The sequence below is a fragment of the Spermophilus citellus genome, assembly GCF_964194105.1.
Source record: "Spermophilus citellus genome assembly, chromosome: 13".
NCBI lineage: Eukaryota > Metazoa > Chordata > Mammalia > Rodentia > Sciuridae > Spermophilus > Spermophilus citellus.
Genome location: NC_138193.1, coordinates 98,038,124 through 98,057,224, shown reverse-complemented (window position 1 = coordinate 98,057,224; position 19,101 = coordinate 98,038,124). Strand labels below are relative to the sequence as shown.

Here is a 19,101-nt window from a genome sequence, read left to right as displayed (position 1 = left end):
TCACAATAGCTAAATTGTGGAACCAACCTAGATGCCCTTCAGTGGATGAATGGATAGGGAAACTTTGGCACATACACACAATGGAACACTACTCAGCATTAAAAGAGAGTAAAACCATGGCATCTGCAGGTAAATGGATGGAGTTGGAGAATATCATGCTAAGTGAATCAAGCCAATCCCAAAAAAGCAAAGGCCGAATGTTTTCTCTGATATGAGGATGCTGACTCATAATGGGAGGAATGGAGGAGCTTTAGATAGGGCAAAGGGGAGGGAGGGGAAGGGAGGGGGCAAGGGGGTAGGAAAGGTGGTGGAATAAGATGGACATCATTCCCCTAAGTTCATGTATCAGACACGAATGGTGTGAAAATACTTTGTGTACAATCAGTGTCTTGAAAAATTGTGCTCTATATGGGTAGTATGAAATGATTTGCATTCTGCCATCATGTATAACAAATTAGAATAAATTTTAAAAATGAATAAATTTTTAAAAATTGTTGCTGAAAGGTCTAATAAAAATGATAGTGATCTTATTGAGTTCCCTTTTATTGTTTCTAAATTAAGGTATGTTTCCTTTGCTCAGGCACCCTTAAAATCCACATCCACATATCCTCCCCAGGTTTTCCTAGTATTCTCTAGAGAACTTAAAAGTTCATCCTGACTACTCACTTGCTGATTGGCATTCTGAACATCACCCTGGGGCTCATGTGGAGTTTCAATCCTTGTCATGGTAAAGCACAGGACACAGTGCAGGGGAGCAGAATTTAGCCTTCCTTAGGCAAAGGGGATCTTTTTAAAGGACTTGAAGAATTATTATATCTGCTTTACTGATGTATAAATAGAGGCACAGAAGGAAGACGTCATTTGCCAAAGGTCGCCTGGCTAGTAAGGGAAGAAGAGAGGTGGACACAGCAGGGCGATCGAGGTGGTACGACACTACAGCAGCAGTCAGTGGCGCTGCTGAAATCAGACAGCCCTGGGATGGGGGAAACAGGGGCTTCTGAAACCCCTGCAGCATACAGCTGGGTTTACCTGAAACTGCCAGATTTTCAGAAAGCAGGAGACTAGGAGGAAAGACAGACGATGGCTTTGGCTGCAGGGGACAGAATGCACCGACCAAGGGCTTTCCCCATGCTGAGGATCACCCTGCAGTGCAGAGGCAGAGGCAAGACCCCCAGCTCTCAGCATCCCGAGACCCGAACAAAGAATCTCATGGCCAGACATTTGGCTGCAAGAGTCTGCTCCTGTGATGGTGGTAGAAGAACGACACGGACAGCCCTCTGGCTGCCTGTCTCTGTTGGCCAAGGAGAAGAAAAGCTAAAGGAACTCAGGAAATCCCAGGTTACAGCGAAAACCCTACCAGCGTGGGGCACAGTCCCAAGGGTCTCTTTCACTGAAACTTCCCGCAAATAGTTAGTTTCGGAAACACTCACTTCATTCACAGATGAGTCGTCAAAAACGAACTGGCACGAGGTCCAGAGACAGCATAAAACACAGCAAGGAAACAAGTGGGGAAGGGGATGACACAAACACCCACCAGATAGAATTCATGATCAAACATTGTGCCATGATTCAAGAAACTAAGCAGAATTCTCTACTACAAGAGATTCAAAACAGCATTATTCCGAATCGCCAAAATGGAGACAATCAAATATTCATTACTGATAAGTAGGTAAAATGAAATGTGTTATATCCATAAAATAGAATATTATTTGGCAATAAAATAGAATGGTTTTGTTTTTGCACTGCTGGGGATACAACCCCGGGGTTGGAGCATACTAGGCAAGTGCTGCACCACTGAGCTGCCTGGCCCAGGCTCTCTCTTCTTGAAAAAAAAAAGATTAGATCATGAACGTGGGTCGAGACACCTCCAAAAAATATATAGTAAAAGGACTCAATGGGAACACTGACTCTGTTAACTGTAAGAAGAGACCCCCCCAAAAAAGTGGTCATGGTGTTGGGACGGAATTAAAGTGTTATGAACACTACTACAAATCAGGAGGGGAAGAGGAGAAAATCATAACAATATACCAGTTTCCTTGCTTTTCACAAATGATATTTGAACCTGTTAAATCAATAATGTAATAGTTGGTCTATACCCAAAAGACTTAAAAACAGCATACTACAGTGACACAGCCACATCCATGTTTAAGGCAGCTCAACTCACAGTAGCCAAGCTATGAAAACAACCTAGGTGTCCTTCAATAGATAATGGATAAAGAAAATGTGGTACTTGTATACAGTGGAATATTACTCATCCATAAAGGAGAATGAAATTATAGCATTTGCCAATAAATGGATGGAACGGAGAATATCATGCTAAGTGAAGTAAGCTAATCCCGAGAAACCAAAGGCAGAATGATCTCTCTGATGTGTGGATGCTAACCCCAAACAAGGGAGTTGAACTAGAAAAGGGAAACGAAGGGAAGGAAGAGAAGGAGGGAATAGGAGAGAGTAGAATCAACTGGTCAGAATTTTCCTAGCCTTGTATTTGCATACATGACCAGGCAAATCCACATGATGGGCAACCTCAAGAGTGGGATCCTAAATAGAATAAGTATGCTCTATGTATCATTCTGCCAAAATTCCTTCTACTGTCAGGTACAACTAAGATAAAAATTAAAAACTTAATAATGTAATAGAAAATCAAGTGTACTAGGGACCAGCCCCTGAGCCCAGCACAGAGCTCCTTCTTTAGGGTGGGAAAGACCCGGACAGAGCTGCCGGCTACCTGGACACGATACCCGGGAGTTAGGCTGCAGGCTGCGGGAAGCTTGATCCCATCAGGGGCGGAGGTGGTGTTGCTGGGGGCGTTATAGGTCCTTCCTTTATTCTCTCCCCCCCCCCCCCCACACACACACCAGGGGTTGAGCCCAGGGACACACTAGCAGTGAGCCCCATCCCCAGCCCTATTTATTTATTTATGGTACCAGGGATTGAACTCAGGGGCACGCAACCACTGAGCCCCAGCCCCAGCCCTATTTTGTATTTTATTAGAGGCAGGGTCTCGCTGAGTGGCTTAGTGCCTTGGTTTTTTGCTGAGGCTGGCTTTAAACTCGCGATCCTCCCGCCTCAGCCTCCACAGCCGTTGGGATTACAGGCGTGGGCCACCGTGCGCGCCCGGCCCTTTTTATTTTTTCATTTTGAGACAAGGTCTCGTTAAATTGCTGAGGCTGACCTCGAACCTGCGACCTCCTGCCCCGGCCTCCGCAGGCGCGGGGTCGCGGGCTGCGCCGCTCCCTGGGCGGGCGTTAGAGGCCGCCTCGAGCGCGCCTGGCTCGCGCACCCCAGCCACCGGCGGCGTGCGACCTCCTGGCACCGGACCAGGACACTGCCCAGGACCAGGCGGGCGCGTGTGGTGGGACCTGCGGCCGCTGGAGAGGGGCGGAGAGGCCCCGGGCGTCCCTAGTTTGCCTCTTCTCCCCCGAGGACTCCGGTCTATGGCTGCCACGTTCAACTACGCTGAACATTTCAGTCCAGAGAACTTAAAAAGATGGCCCCAGCCCGAGTCCGTGCCGCTCCTGGAGGTGAGGCGCCCGTCAACCGCTGGGGGTGGCGGGACACCACACCGGACACCCCCGCAGGGGCTCCCGGGCAGTTCCTCGCACCCAGGTCTAGTAAGGATTCCCTCGTGAGCAAAGCGTGGTTGTCTCTACCGCCCTCTGATTGGCCTCCTTGTAAGGAAAGTTCTGCCTATTTTCTTACCCATTTCTTTAACAAACAAACAAAAAAAAGGTGGTTTAACAACCTGACCCGGCGCCGGGCGCGGTGCACACTCCTGTAATCCCAGAGATCTGGGAGGCCCAGGCAGGAGAGTCTAAAGGTCGAGGTCAGCTTTAGTATAATTTAGAGAGACCTTGTCTCAAAATAAAAATCCAAATGGCTGGGGATGTGGCTCCGGGGTTGCGCCCTGGGCTCAGCCTGCCGCACAGCACAACCGACAGTGTGTGTGACATCTGCTTCCTCCTCCTCTGGGGTGGCTGGGGGTGGGGGTGGGGGGTTCCCAAGACAGTTGTCAGATTTCTACTTCTCCAAATGGAATGATTGGTTCTAAATTTATAGTTTAGTATCGGGAAAACGTGTTTGTTTTACACACGTTTTCAATTTCCTTCTTAAAATAAGTCTGAGAAGGCTTTGAAGTGAGATTCTGTTTACACTATAAAGAGCATGTTTTGGAGATTATCCAACTAGCTGTTCAAATATCATTTTAGATTTCACATGAAGATATGAAACTATGGATAAAAATAAAGCGCTCCTTTCTGAGATGTCTTTATTTATAGATGGGGTATTTTGATTTGGGGTTTAGTTGACTTTGATGCAAAAGTGGCAGGAACAGAAAGAAGAACCAGAGATGGAATAACAACATTTTAAGAACCTGTATGATTTTTCACTAGAGAAAATTATTCCAGGTAACAGTGTATCTCTTCCAGATGCTGGTGTGTTTTTTTGTTTTGTTTTGTTTTGTTTTGTTTTGTTTTTACTGGAGATTGAACCCAGGGGTGCTTAACTAATGAGCCACATCCCTAGTCCTTTTAAATTTTTTTTTGACACAGGGTCTTGCTAAGTTGCTCAGGCCCTTGCAAAGTTGCTGAAGCTGGTTTTGAACTTGTGATCCTCCTGCCTCAGCCTCCCAAGTCGCTGGGATTACGGACGTGGGCCACAGTGCCAGGCTCAGAGACTGGCTTTTTATTGCCCTTTCATTTTTCCTCCTTAGCAATATAGGAATCAAAACTGCAGACCAGTTTATACTTATCCAAACGAAAAGGCCCACAGTGAATATTAAAGGCATCAGCTTCACTCAAACTCATAATGGAAACAAAGTCCCTCGTGTGAGACAAGGTCTGTAAGAAGTCAGAAGCTGGGACAAGTAGCTTGGAGACTCTAGATGTTGCTCTCAACAGAACTTCCTGTGCTTTTGACCTATGAAGTGACCTTTCAGAAGATAGGAGACGTCAAGGGCCCTTTAAAACATACCTAATAAATGAGTACCCAAAAAGAGGCTTCAATTTGTACAGGATCCCTTTAATTAGTAAGCTTATTGTTACTTAAAAAATGACTTAATGGTATGATGTCAAGGGTTTTTAAAAATATTTTCAGTTGTGGATGAACACAATGCCTTTATTTATTTATTTATTTTTTATGTGGTGACGAGGATTGAACCCAGTGCCTCACACACGCTGGGCAAGCGCTCTACCTCTGAGCCACAACCCCAGCCCTGATGTCAAGGATTTGTCTCAGAGTCATCTGAGTGGAGGGCGGAAAATGAGTAGGGATTTAGATGAAATGAAATTGACTGTGAGTTAATCATCGATGAACCTAGATGATGAGTTTTCACAATTTTCCTTAATAAAAAGTCACACACTATGCTTTGAGGTGCAGCCATTAGATTTACACTAAAGCTATGGGTAACCTACCCTGAGACTTGTCATTCTGATTTGTTTCTTCAGGATTAACCTCCTCCTCTCCAATTCTGTAATTTTAGGTATTAGCTAGAGAAGACATTGATGAAGCTGTACATGCAATATTATTTAGAGAAAATTATGTTGTGAAGGTAAGAGCTGGCTACGACTGTGTGTTCTAAGTGTGCTTGGGGGGAGCAAGAGGGATGCAGAGAGCATGACCGAGAGCTGGTGTCACCCTGTGTTAGTCGGTTTTCTTCACTGCAATGAATACCTGAGATAAACCACTTAAAAAGAAGAAAGGTTTATTCTGGCTCCCAGCTTCAGAGGTTTTAGTCTGTGGTCACTTGGCCCCATGGCTTTGGGCCTGTGGCAAGGCAGAACTTCATGGTGGGGAGTGCATGGTGAAGCAGAGTTGCCCATCTCACAGCAGCCAGGGGGCAAAAAGAGAGAGAGGAAGGGGCAGGGGTCTCAATCTACCCTCCAATGACCTACTTCCTCTAGTAAGGCCTCGCCTCCACCACCCCCAGTAGTGCTGTCAGCTGGGATGAGCATTCAACTCTCTGGGAGGACTTACTGTCCAAACTGTAGCACCGCGTCAAAGAGACTCATTTTGCAGGGCGAATGAGGCTCTCTGATTCACTCCTTATACTGCAGAGACCTGAGATTGTGCCACCTCCTTGCAGGATCACTAAGAGTCCTGAATCCTGTTTGAATGTGTCTGAGGGGTTGTTCTAACTGCTCCCTTCTTTGTCCTGGGACTACATAGAAATTCTTTCCTCCTGAAACTTGCCTCCTTCTCCTGTATCTCCTAAAACCACCAAAACGAATTAGTATTCAAGAGTAATGATCCGTCATCACTATGGAATTAGTAAACTTAAGGGGGGTTGATCTTAGTGAGGGGGGTTGAAATTGGGAGTTCTAATAATACTTTGACATTTGTATTGTGGTTTGCAGTTTGAAGAAAATACACATATGTTCTCATTTGGGCATCAAAGGTGGTAGGTGGGAGTAGCCTGTTTATATATAGATCGGAATGAGGTGTCTAAACAAATTTGGTGCTCTTTTTTGCTCTCCCCATTTAATCACAACCTTTTCTGATGATAAGGGCTGGACATGGACTGGGTAACCAGAAAATGTTTTGAAATCCTTAAAAAGAAGCAAAAAAAAAAAAAAATTGGTGAGTTAGAAACAGTTTAATCTGGTTAATGAGTTAAATGCAGGTCAGTATGAAGGCACAGCGTGCCTTAGGACTGTTCATGACTTCTTCCTGCTCCGTGCTCTCAGGATCTTGTGCTAGGACTTGTAGTGGAGAGCTCAGGAATAGAGACAAGTGTGTCTTCCCCTCACCCCATATTCAAATCCCCATAAATGGAAAATCTCTTAATAATTTGTTTTGTTTGTATTCAATAGAGATTGGATACATATTTTCAGCATCTGGATACTTTTAAGGAAAGAAGAAAAGAGATGTTACACAGAAAATGGATTATGAATGTCGCAGAGCCCATTCAACAGAGAATTATGGGAAAAGTAACTTCAAATAGAGGAGCTGGAAAAACAAAGCGAGAGAACTTTGAATGTTTTTTAAAATCCACAGATAAAACGGTACCGAGTTTTTTTTTTTTAATAAATGTCAGTTTTTTCTATTTTTGCATCCATAATATTTCTTAATATTTTCCATTCATCTCATCCTACTCACATTTGCCTGATGGTGTTTATAGCTGCAGCGGGGAGGTGCTAGTGACTCTTCTCCTCCCTGTTCTTTGATCAGAAGCAGTGGGTCCCCGGGATCCCCTACCCAGCTTTCCCATAGCTCTCATGAGCCAGGACTGGGTCCTGTGTCCACGCAGGGTCAGGAGAGAGCCTTTCTAATCTCTGTGGTCAGCCAGCCATTGATACAGGGCTAACAGTTCAGCTCTTCAGACTGGCTTTACAAAACAACATGCGTTTGGTTTCTTACTTTGAAGATGTTTTTTTCTTTTAACTTTTGAGGTCAGAAGTCTCCTTAGGAATTTAGGCCCACCTATTTGCAGTACCAAATTTGTCTACAGTATTTTCACTCTGTTTTTTTTTTTGGGGGGGGGGGGTGAATACCAGGCATTGAACTGAGGGGCACGCGACCAGCGATCACTGAGCCATATCCCAGCCCTATTTTGTATTTTATTTAGAGACAGGGTCTCACTGAGTTGCTTAGTGCCTCGCCATTGCTAAGGCTGGCTTTGAACTCGAAATCCTTCTGTCTCAGCCTCCCGAGCAGCGGGATTACAGGCATGTGCCACCATATCCAGCCACTCTTCATTTTGTTTTTGGTCCCCCTCCTTAGGTATTTACTGGAGATGTAGAACAGTTTAGTTGGGATGTCAGAGTGTTGAAGTGTATTTGTGAACAACATTTCTGATATATATGTTAAATACCTACACACCCTATGAGTGCACGATCCAAGTGCACAATCTTAGTTATGTCCAGAAGTGAGATCACACATGTGTACCACAGGAAAGTCATTTCTCAAAAATAACATGTTGAAGTCCAAGTGATTTCAAGTGTCTGTGATTTAGTGTGAGCCACGTGAGCTGGCGTCCACCAAAACATCTGCGTTCTCAGGTGAAATAGGCTGTACCCAGCCTGTCTGGCCCTGTCACTCCTGTTGCCACACAGCTATAGAACCTTTAGAAGAGGGTGGAGTCTCAGCCCCATTTCATAGCAGGAAGAGTGGAGAGAGGTGGGTGTTTACCCAGGAGCTGGCCCGAAGGGGAGTAAATACTAAGTGTATGAAGGGCAGACCTGTGACTGATGGGCAGGCGTGTGAACTCACGTCTGCACCAGGAAGTTACAAGGCAGAATCACCCTCAGTCTAAGGATAAACTTCCTCATGATTAAAATGACCCAAAGAGCAACTGCCTTGTGGAGCAGAAAGTTCTCAAAACAAGGCTCTTTGGTGATTTCAGACTAAAACTGAATGATTCCTTGTAAAAGATGGTGGACTTTCACTGCAGTCTAAATTTCTGCCAAAGCCTCTTATAACCCTTTGAAGCTGTGTGTTTATCTAAAAATGAGCATTTGGCTATTTGGTTTTTATGAATCTTGCAAACAGTTCTTGTACAGTGATTTGTTCTTAGGTGTGTTTTTTTCCTAAAAGAAACTGTATCTAGGGATCATTATGATGATCCTTTCTATAGGAAGAGAAAGAAACCAAATTATGGAAAAGCACGGTAGGCGTCTTTTATTTATTTATCCTTAGGAGTGCTGGAGTTGGGAAAACCTGGTCATTTTAGTGCTTCTGTGTGTGTGTGTGCTGGGAGGGAGCTCTGGGCTTCACACATGCTAGGCAAGTTCTCTATCACTGAGCTACCCCCCCACCCCCAAGCCTGCGAGTTCTCAGAGTTATTCTCTATCCCATTTCTAAATATCCAAATAAGCCTTTCCCTGACTATCAGGATAGGAACCCAAAGAACTTAGATGGTTGCATAATGTATCTGCGTGAGAAATTTGCTCTTTCATTTATTCATTTGTTCACTGGCCTCCAACAGAGGAAGAGAGGCCCGGGGACAGTGTGTACAGTGGAGCGTGACTTGTCACAGGATCTATACCGAGTCAATGGGACTTAGGAGGCTCCTCTCTGCAGAAGGTGTATGGGGTCGCAGGAAGGCTGCCCAGAAGAGCCAAGAGTTGGAATCCTACCAGTGAACCAGTTAAAACGGCGAGATGCAGGTTTTAGTTTTGCTCCTGGGCAGCAGAATTAGCCATCAGATATTGCTGTTAGTTGTGGGGTTTTTTGTTTTGTTTTGTTTGTTTGTTTGTTTGTTTTAATGATATGTCTCACCCTGAAGAGAGACATGGTTTATTTTGCTTCTTGCAGAAACCCAAGCCAGATCAGGTTCTTTTGGTCATGCGCTTTTTAGTGTGAATCTATCTTTTAATTAAGATTTATTGATTTTACTTCTTGTGCTTTAGGAGTCTTGTTAAGGAAGTCAGGGCCTCTGGCATGATGGAGATTTGGGCCTGCTTTTTTTTTCTATTAGGTGCAGAGTCCTGTCTGAGATGCTTGGCGCGGCACCCAGACCCTCGGGCCCAGCATTGGGTTAAGTGTTGTGAGGAACTACAGGGAAAAGCCCAAGGCTTATAATCAGGAGGAGAGAAAAAAATACCTTATAAAATGACCTGCGGATGTTCCCCTCTGCAACGGCTTCCCCAAGGGCCTCCTTCCTCCTCGGTGGTTGGAGCGCTCCTTGTGCTCTTGCAGTGTCCTGAGCTGGCTTCTCTCAAGACTAGATGGTCACTGTGTGTGACCTGTCTGTTCTAGACTGAGAGACCCTTCAGGACAAGACCTGGCCTGGGCATGGCGTGTAGTGGCCCAGCCACAGCAGGACTGGGCCAGAGGGAGCAGGCCACCTCCTTCCCTCTGCTCCATGGAGGCAGCCGCTGTCTACTCTCCCCTGCTCTGTGGACGGGGTGCTCCTGGGCCTCTGTTCTCAGGGTACACAAAGGCCTGGAATGCTTTGCCCAGGTGTGAACAGCCTAATACTAAGGCATTTTGGGTCTCAAAGTGTGTCACTTTTTTTGCAGGCTCCAGTACCTCCGTTTTGTGGTCCTCTGCTGCGAAGACAGCAAAAGGCAGAGGAAGAGGCCAGAGCCAGCCGTCGATATGACACAGGTGCTCTGGGGTCAGGGACTTCAGGCTTAGAGACTGCTAATTGTCAAATGATGCTCCAGCCCAAGACCCACTGGGGCTGTTTTTAAGAGTGTTGACTTAGATGTTTTATTTTCCTACAGGAAAACAATACTTCGCCAAAGAGCTCAAGGAAACCAAGGACAGACTGCACGCCAAATGGCCCCCGTTCATTTTCACTCTGCAAAACGTGGTTCCGAAGGAGTCTCATAAAGCCTCTGGGGTACCCAGGAAAAGTAAGGCATTCAGGTACGGAGAGAGCACCCAAATGAACAAGCAAATGCTTGTTGCACCTGCAGTTTAGGGTACTTCCTAATGTAAGTTTTGTAACTAGTCATTTTTTTTTTTTTTTAGTGACTTATGGTTTTCTTGTTTTTACTATCATCACCTTTGTGTTAGGCAGTATATGTAGAGAACAGCATGAAACACAAATAACTTAACAGATCCCAAATAAAATGAAGATATTTAAAAATAAAAGGCTAAGTAGTATTCCACTGTGTATCTATACCACAGTTTCTTTATCCATTCATCTATTGAAGGGCATCTAGGCTGCTTCTACTGTTTAGCTATTGTGAATTGAGCTGCTATAAACATTGAAGTGGCTGCAACTGTAGCATGCTGATTTTAAGTCCTTTGGGTATAGAGGAGAGGGATAGCTGGGTCAAACAGTGGTTCCAATCCAAGTTTTCTAAGGTATCTCCATACTGTTTTCCAAACTGGTTATACCATTTTGCAATCCCAGCAATGAATCAGTGTACCTTTTTACCCACATCCTTGCCCGCACTTATTGTTGCTTGATTTTTTGATAATTGCCATTCTGACTGGAGTGAGATGAAATCTTAGAGTAGTTTTGATTTGCATTTCTCTAATTGTTGGAGATGTTGAACATTTTTTTCATAAATTTGTTGTATATCTTCTTCTGTGAAGAATCTGCTCATTTTCTTAGCCCATTCATTGATTATTGGTTTTTTTTGGTGTTAAGTTTTTTGAGTTCTTTAGACATCCTGGAGATCAGTGCTCCATCTGAGGTATGTGTGGTAAAAATTTGCTCCCACTCTGTAGGCTCTCTCTTCACTTCATCAATTGTTTCTTTTGCTGAGAAGAAGCTTTTTAGTGTGAATCCATCCCATTTATTGATTCTTGATTTTACTTCTTGTGCTTTAGGAGTCTTTTAAGGAAGTCAGGGCCTCTGGCATGATGGAGATTTGGGCCCGTTTTGTTTTTTTTTTTTTTTTATTAGGTGCAGAGTCTCTGGCCTAATTCCTGGGTCCTTGATTCACTATGACTTTTGTTCTTTCTTTTCTGAAGCAAATCTTTCCTAGAAGAATTTCTAGGCCTCAAGTTGTATCATTTATAAATACTTCAGTATATCCTTCACAACTAGTAAACAAACAAAAATCATTTTTATAATTTTCCTAAGTGTGTTTTTGCTTATGGGGACCCTTTCAGCTTCTATTAGCTTTTTTTTTAAAATTTTTTTTAATATTTATTTTTTTTTAGTTCTCGGCGGACACAACATCTTTGTTGGTATGTGGTGCTGAGGATCGAACCTGGGCCGCACGCATGCCAGGCGAGCGCGCTACCGCTTGAGCCACATCCCCAGCCCCTTCTATTAGCTTTAAAATGCTTACTTATCCTTTATTTTTTCTTTTTAACATAATACATTTTAGTTTTCCAGAAAATTTTATGTTCACATAAAATACTGAGACAGTTCCTTTATATCCTCTGTCCACAGATACACGTCTCCCTCCACTGTGGACATCCTTTGCCACAATAGTGCATTACAATCAATGAAAGCACATTGACATAATTAGTCCACGATTTATGTGACAGTTTATTTTTGATGGTGTACCATGTTATGGGATTTAAAGCACATTGACATAATCAGTCCATGATTTATGTGACAGTTCATTTTTGGTGGTGTACCGTGTTATGGGATTTAACAAATGTATAGTGATGTGCAGCTCTCATTATAGTATCTTACAGGATAGTTTCACTATACCCCAAATCATCTGTGCTCTACCAATTTATCCCCTGCCCCCATTCTCAGCAACCACTGATCTCTTTACTATCTCCATAGATTTTTCTTTTCCAGAGTGTCATATGTTTGGAATTATATAGTAAATAGTCTTTCACATTTCATCTATCTATCTATCTATCTATCTATCTATGATCTATCTATCTATTACTGAAGATTTAACCCAGGGATGCTTTACCACTGAACTACATTCCCAGCCCTCCCTCCAATTTTTTCCTATTTTTGTCCAGATTTTTTATTGGTGCATTATAGTTGTGCGTAATGATGGGTCCCCAGTCCTTTTTTGTTTTTAAATTTTGAGACAGGGTCTCACCATGTTGCTTAGGGCCTCACTAAGTTGCTGAGGCTGGCTTTGAACTTGTGATCCTCCTTCCTCAGCCTCCTCAGTCACTAGAATTACAGTGTGCACTACCATACCTGGCTTACCTTCATTTAAATTTTTTTTTTTAGTTGTAGTTGAACACAATACCTTTGTTTTTATTTATTTATTTTTATGTGGTGCTGAGGATTGAACCCAGGGCCTCACAGGCACTAGGCAAGCGCTCTTCTGCTGAACCACAACCCCAGCCCCCTACCTTCATTTAAAAGATAAAAATTTATTTGTTCTTTTGAGATATACATGATAGTAAAGTCACCTTCATTTATAAAAGCATGCTTTTACACAATAAAGAATACTAGGTTGGAAGTTATTTTGTTTTAACATATATCCTGTTGTCACTCTTTTAATTAAGAAATCAAGTGCCAGTCTTACTGTTGTTCTTTTCAAAGTAATTTATCTCTTTTCCCTGGATACTTTTAGGATTTTCTCATTCTTTGATTTTTTTTTTTGTAGTGTTATGGGATGTTTCCAGATGTGGATTTCTTTTTCTACTTGGAATTCATGGTTTGTCTTGTGTCTGTAGATTCATGTCTTTAGCTGATTTTGGAACGTTCTGAGTCATTTTCTCTTTGATTGTTACTGCTGCTATATTCTCTCTCTCTTCTCTTTTGGGTACTCCAGTTAAACATATTTTAGATTTTCTCACTGTGACCTTTTATGGCTCTTACTTTTCTTGTGAATTTTCTATTCTTTTTGTCTCTCCGTATTTGATTCTAGATTTTTAAAAATCTCTTTCATTGTGTCTGATAATCTGTTGTTAAACCCATTTGCTGAGTTCTTATTTTCAGCCATTTTGTTGTGCGGTTCTAGAATTCCTATTTGGTTCTTTTCATAGGAAAACGTTCTGAAGAGGGCTGTCTGTGCTCAGGGGTCTGGAGAGTCTCCTCCCTCACCCCACTGGGGAACCTAACTCAAACACGTAGTTTGACTTGCCCACTGCGGGAGGAGATGTTGAGAACAAGATTAAATGCCTAACTGTGAGGACAGCTACCAGGTCCCAGGAGGAAAAATAACCCACCAAAGATCCTCAGAGCACAGAGGAAGCAGTTTCTACCCTGGTACTCGAAATGCTCCAAGGGAAGTGTGGAAGCAGGGCTTAGCTGGAGTGTGTCAGCTCAGTTCTGACAGCTGTCCCCTTTCTGGAATTGTTTCCACAGACATCCAGTGGCTTTACAGTTATGAGTGTTTGGGGTAGATTTTCTGGTTCCCACTAGTTGTTGCAGCAGAATGCAAATTTGGACACTCACTACCGAAGTGGAAGTGTCATGGTGCTGGGGTTCAAACTCAGGGCCTTATATACATTCTAGAAAAGTGCTCTATCACTGATCCGCATCCTCAGCCCTTTTTAAAACCACTTTTATTTGAACATTAATAATAACCTAACTTCTCATCTCCTCTTCCTTTCCCCTCTCTGGCTCCCCAGCCCCTCATGTTGCAGTGCTCAGCTGGTCCTTCTTCTTTAATCTGGTCTCTTCCAGAGTCTCTGCCTAACAGCTTGAGTGATGTCTCAGGAGCAATCAGCCGAGAACTCTCAGTAGCTTCCCATAACCCTCTCAAACGTATGCAGTCTCCTTAACAGGCACACGAGGTGCCATCTGGGCCCTGACACCCTTTCTGGCTTCATCTCAAAAATTCCTTTTCCTTAAAGAAAAGAAATACATATTATCCACAGGAGTCTCTGGTCAAGTCTGCATGTTTACAGCTCCTGACCCTTGGGGTCATGAGTGTCCCTGCTCTATCACTGGCCACTTCAGTGCTGCAAGAAAGTCCCACAGTAGCATGGCCCACCCTCCCAGCAGCCAGCCCCTGAGGGCAGGGCTGTGTTCCCAGTGCTCAGCTAGAGAGGCGTGGGGGACGAGTAAACGCAGGGAGAAAAGAGATGGGGGTGGGTTACCTGCAGCCTTTTGGTGACAGCCCTCTGGGTGCCTCACACAGCTGACCAAGTAAGAAAGGACTTAAGCACAAGGTTGTCAGATGAGTCAGAAGCAATTTAATTAACAAAGAACATAATCCTTCTCAAGTTAAAGAAATGGGGGGCAGGGGAGGTACATATGTTAGAAAGCACCAGCATATTGTGAAAGACAAGGCCAGAAAGCCAGACTGCTTGGGGGACAAGAGATCAGTCCCTTCCTTTGGGGGACTATGTGGTTTTCACTGTCACTTCTTGTGAACCTGCTTCATTTCTGTTTCTGTGCGCGCTGCTTTCTCTGCAGGTGTAGGAAGCAGATGCTCCAGTTTTGCTGACTTTCCGGCTTGAGCACTGGAGGCTGACTATTAATCCCTCATCACAACTCTCTCTGTGCCTCAGCCACAGCTGGAGAAGGGTCCCAGGACACCTGCTTATCTGCAGACTGTGCCAGCAGGGGTGTGGGTGGGCAGAGAGACTGAGAGCTGTATTAGCCAGCTTCACATCATCACAGTGAAATACCTGAAGCAATTAGCCTCCAAAGAGAAAAGGTTTATGTAGCTCAGTTTTCAAGGTTCAAGTCCAGGTGGTCCCAACTGCTTTGGGCCATTGTTGAGGGAAGTACATCATGGCAAGAATACTTGTAGGAGCAAACTGCTCACATCAGGAGTCAGGAAGCAGAGAGAGAAAAAGGAAAAGACCAAGGTCCCATGGTCCCTTTCAATGACATGCACCCAAGACCTGTGACCCTCCCAGTAGGCCTCACAGCACCTCCCCATACTACCAACCTGGGAACCTAAGTTCAGTAAGGATCTTTAGGGGTCTCATCCAATCCATAGCAGAGGGACAGCTACTACTGATGTCTCGATGGCTTTTCCTTTTTATAATGAACACAGAGTTCATTAAATTAATTCCTTAGAATGGTACAGTTCAGTTTGTTCTGAGTTGAGATAATGTTTCTTCTTTTCTCCAAAGTCCTGAAAGGCCTATCTGTATGGAAAAGAAGCGTCTGTTTGGTAAGGAGAAGACGACCGACCTCAGCCAGCTTGCTTTTGAAAGGCAATTCCGTGTCTCCCAGCTCCACAAGAACAAAGAGGCTGAGAAGAGGGGTCTGGTGAGCGAGACCTGGGACAGGGCCTGGCTAGCAGGATTTGGCAGCATCCCCAAGACAGTATTCTCCACCTCAAAAGCAGAGCCCCCAGCAAAGCCTTCCCTCAAAACTAGGCTCCTGGGGGCAGAGGGGGCAGTAGCCCAGGAAAGGGGCAAAGAGGAGCCGGCAGAAGGGGACAGTGGCTCCATGCACAAGAACCAGTGGGCTGCCTTGACTTGGAGCTGCTGCTGGAGGGGGGCACTCTGGGTGGGAAAGCCTTGGGTTATGAGGCTCAGATGGTGGCAGATGTGGGACCTTGGACCCCACTTTCAAGAGACCCTTGGCAGAAAGGAGCTGCCCTCTAAGGTGGTCTCAGCTCTTTTCCATGAGTCTGCGTCCTCCCACCATTTTTCTACCATTGATCACTTCTCACATCCAAGCCTGACCAAAAATCTTGTTTTCAGTTCAGTCACAGTAGGTGGGGATTTTTTGAACTGAAATTTATACAAAAAGGGGTAAAGCAAAATGAGATGTTAACTATCTAAAAGGTCTTTTATTTTACCTTTATTTTTTTTTAGTGGTGCTGGGATTGAACCTAAGGCCTCGTGCTTGCCAGGAGAGCTGCCCCAGCCTTAAGAGGTGTTTTATATGCAGGGATTTTGCCATCAGTTTTCCACCCAGTGCTCACGGTTTGGTGGGCACAGCAGCTCCTGGCCTGCGCCCCCCATCCCTCTCCCACAGCCCTGGAGCCTGAGGTTAGCCCCTGGGGAAGCGCCTGCGGTAGGCGAAGGGTCCAGGACCTGTTGTGAGTGGACAGCTGCACGTCTTTGATTTCTCCTTCCACCAGCCACACGCAGAGGGCCAAGGACCATCTCCTCTCTCCAGTTTGAAAACCTGGTTGGATATTTTGGGACCCAGCTTCTCCTCAGCCTGTTGTTCTCCCAGTCTCTCTGGAGCCAAATGAATTCTCCTTAGATGGCAGGTCACCAGACTGCTTTCCTCATCAGCTTTTTCTGAGCATAATTATATTTGAGAGCAAAGGAGCCCCCCCATTCAATTTTTTAAAATATTGAATGTGGGTGATGATTTCATGTACATATTAATATATCCTTCACTCCACCTTGTTACTGTGTGTGGTGAGAACACTTAAGATCCACTCTCTCAGCACGTTTCAGGTCCAGTTGTCCCTTGGTATCTGTGGGGATTGTTTCTAGGATGCTCTGAATCCCATAGCATGTGACGCTTGAGCCCCTTAGATAGACGGTGTAATTTTTGCACATACCCTATGCACATCCTCCTATGTACTTTAAGTCATCTCTAGATTACTTAAGATTCCTAGACCAATATAAATGCACTTTTAAATAGTTCTGATGTATCGTTTAGAAAGTAATGATCAGGAAAAAAAGTCTAAATGTTCAGTACAGATACAGTTTTTCCCCCAAATATTTTTGATCAGCAGTTGATTAAATCCATGGATGCGGAATCCATGAATAGGGAAGTCCAACCGTATATAATAGAGTATTAATAACTTAGTCACCATGCTGTACAGTGGGTTTCTAGAGCGTCATGATTAAAAGTGGACAGCTTTTGACCAAGGTCTTCCCCTTTTCCCACCTCTCACCTGCTCTCTGAGTTCAGCTTTTTTAGATTTCACACATCAACCATTTTTTGCAGTGTTAATCTTTCTGGGACTGGCTTGTTTCATTGGGAATGATGTCCTCCAAGTTCATCCATGTTGTTACAAACGATAGGACTTCCTTGTCTTTACCAATTCACCTATCAATGAACACTTAGTTTACCTGTCTTAGCTGTTGTGAATAATGTTGCAATAAACATGGCAGTGAAAATATCTATTCAAGACATGGTTTTATTTCCTTCAAATATATATGCTCAGTTGTGAAGTAACTGGACGATATAGAGGTTCTGTTTTTAAATTTTGGGAAACCTCCATATTGTTCTTCATAATGGCTGTACCAGTTTATGTTCTACTGAAAGTGGACATGTGTTCCCTTTTCTCCAGATACTCACCCACACTTGTTAATTTGACTTGTTGATAACTGACAACCTAACAGGTGTGATATGGTATCTTACTGTGGTTTCAATCTACATTTCCCTGATTAGTGATGTTGAGCATCTTTTCTTATGGCTATTACCATTTGCCTTCTTTAAAAAATATCTATTCACAACTCAGGAGGCTGAGGTAGGAGGATCACAAGTTCAAGGCCAGCCTCAGCAATTTAGTGAGACCCTAAGCAATTTAGTGAGACCGTGTCTCAAAATTAAAAAAGGGATGTGGATGTAGCTCAGTGGTAAAGAATCCCTGGGTAAATACCCCAAATCTATTCAAGCTCTTTCCCATTTTTAAATTGAGTTCTTAGCTTTTCTGCTATTGGGTTGTATGATTTCCTCATGTATTTTGAATACTGACTCCTTATTGGCTATATAGTTTGCAAGTGTTTTCTCCTATTCCTCATTTTTTGTTTCCTTTGCTGTATAGAAGCTTTTTGGTGTGATGATCCACTTGTTTATTTCAGATCTTCATGTGACTAGTCAGCTCTACTCTTATGGTAGCGAAGGTTATTTGCTGTCACCAAACAGTAGATAGTGGTTTAAACACACAGAGGTTTGCTCTTGTTCGTACCTCAGTATTGGGTGGGTAGGTCCGCAGGCTGGCCCACTTTCAGGACTCTTCTGATGGGCCTTTGTCATCTTCAGCACCTGGCTTCCAGGAAACTCATTCATGTCAACCATAAAGGGGAAGCAATTTGGGATGAGTTCTGCCCTAGTATCTGTGGGCCAGGCCTGAGGTACGCACGTCACTCCTCTGATCTGTAGGCTAGGACCCTGTCACAGTTGTCCCTAACTGAAGGATGCGAGGGTGCTGGGAACACCTGGCTGGTCTGAGCACAGTGGCAGGGGATCCCGTGTGGACAGCAGGTTTCTGCACACTAAGGTCCATGCAGCTGAGGATGGAGATCTCACGGGAGAGCGCAGAGAGCAGAGGAGACAAGCGAGGCAGGAGGTGGTGCAGAGCCCCCTGAGACTCAGCTTGGCAGAAGGACCGGGTGTGGGGCAGGATTCTAGGTCCCTCTGCTCTGGTGAGCCTCCACGGCCTTACACCACACTCAGTCCTTCTCTTCTGTCACTAGGTTTTGGGGACCCGACAGCAGAGACCCCGCTCCTGGGCAGCTGGGGATCATGAACAGAGATGGGGGCCACAGCCCGTAGAAAGAAGAGTGATGACAGCCGAGGTCCTGGGGAAGCACCTGGCCTCCCTGCAGGGGATGGCCAGGCAAGGCCATCATTGGCACAAGGTAATAAAGCTTCACGGACTTCGGTCTGCCATGTCCTGCAATAGTTATAGTATTGGGAAAATGGTTTTCCCCTCGAGGAGTGGAAGGATATTGCAAGAAATGTCCAGATAGCAAGATGGATTATTATCCCCTAATATTTGATGCTCAGAGAGGCACAGTTTTACAAATAGTGTCCCACTCCAAGTCAGTCCCAGTAATGCCCCCAGGGGACACTTTCTCCTCTGACACACTTGGTAACAAAGCCAGGTTGCTAACAAGTGGATCCTCTTTAGGAAGGTGGAGTTACCCTTTGGCCAAGTGTCCTTCCAGAGG

At 44.5% G+C, this 19,101-nt stretch overlaps 1 protein-coding gene across 7 annotated transcripts in view; it reads left to right on the top strand.

Moving 5' to 3' along the window:
* The first annotated feature begins 3,254 nt into the window (after positions 1 to 3,254).
* FAM228A (family with sequence similarity 228 member A) overlaps positions 3,255 to 19,101 on the top strand; it is a 29,621-nt gene continuing 13,774 nt past the window's right edge. For 2 of the 7 annotated variants that reach the window (XM_081264530.1, XM_081264529.1), the window contains exons 1-7: positions 3,255 to 3,524; positions 5,480 to 5,548; positions 6,810 to 7,001; positions 9,960 to 10,047; positions 10,167 to 10,311; positions 15,361 to 15,499; positions 18,625 to 18,789. In XM_081264530.1, coding sequence (XP_081120656.1) covers positions 3,438 to 3,524; positions 5,480 to 5,548; positions 6,810 to 7,001; positions 9,960 to 10,047; positions 10,167 to 10,311; positions 15,361 to 15,499; positions 18,625 to 18,789 — 885 coding nt within the window. In that variant the 5' untranslated portion in view covers positions 3,255 to 3,437. Of the gene's footprint in view, positions 3,525 to 5,479; positions 5,549 to 6,809; positions 7,002 to 9,959; positions 10,048 to 10,166; positions 10,312 to 15,360; positions 15,500 to 16,053; positions 17,301 to 18,624; positions 18,790 to 19,101 lie in introns of those variants that run through there. The other 5 variants (XM_081264533.1, XM_081264532.1, XM_081264531.1 and 2 more) reach the window with 5 other exon arrangements.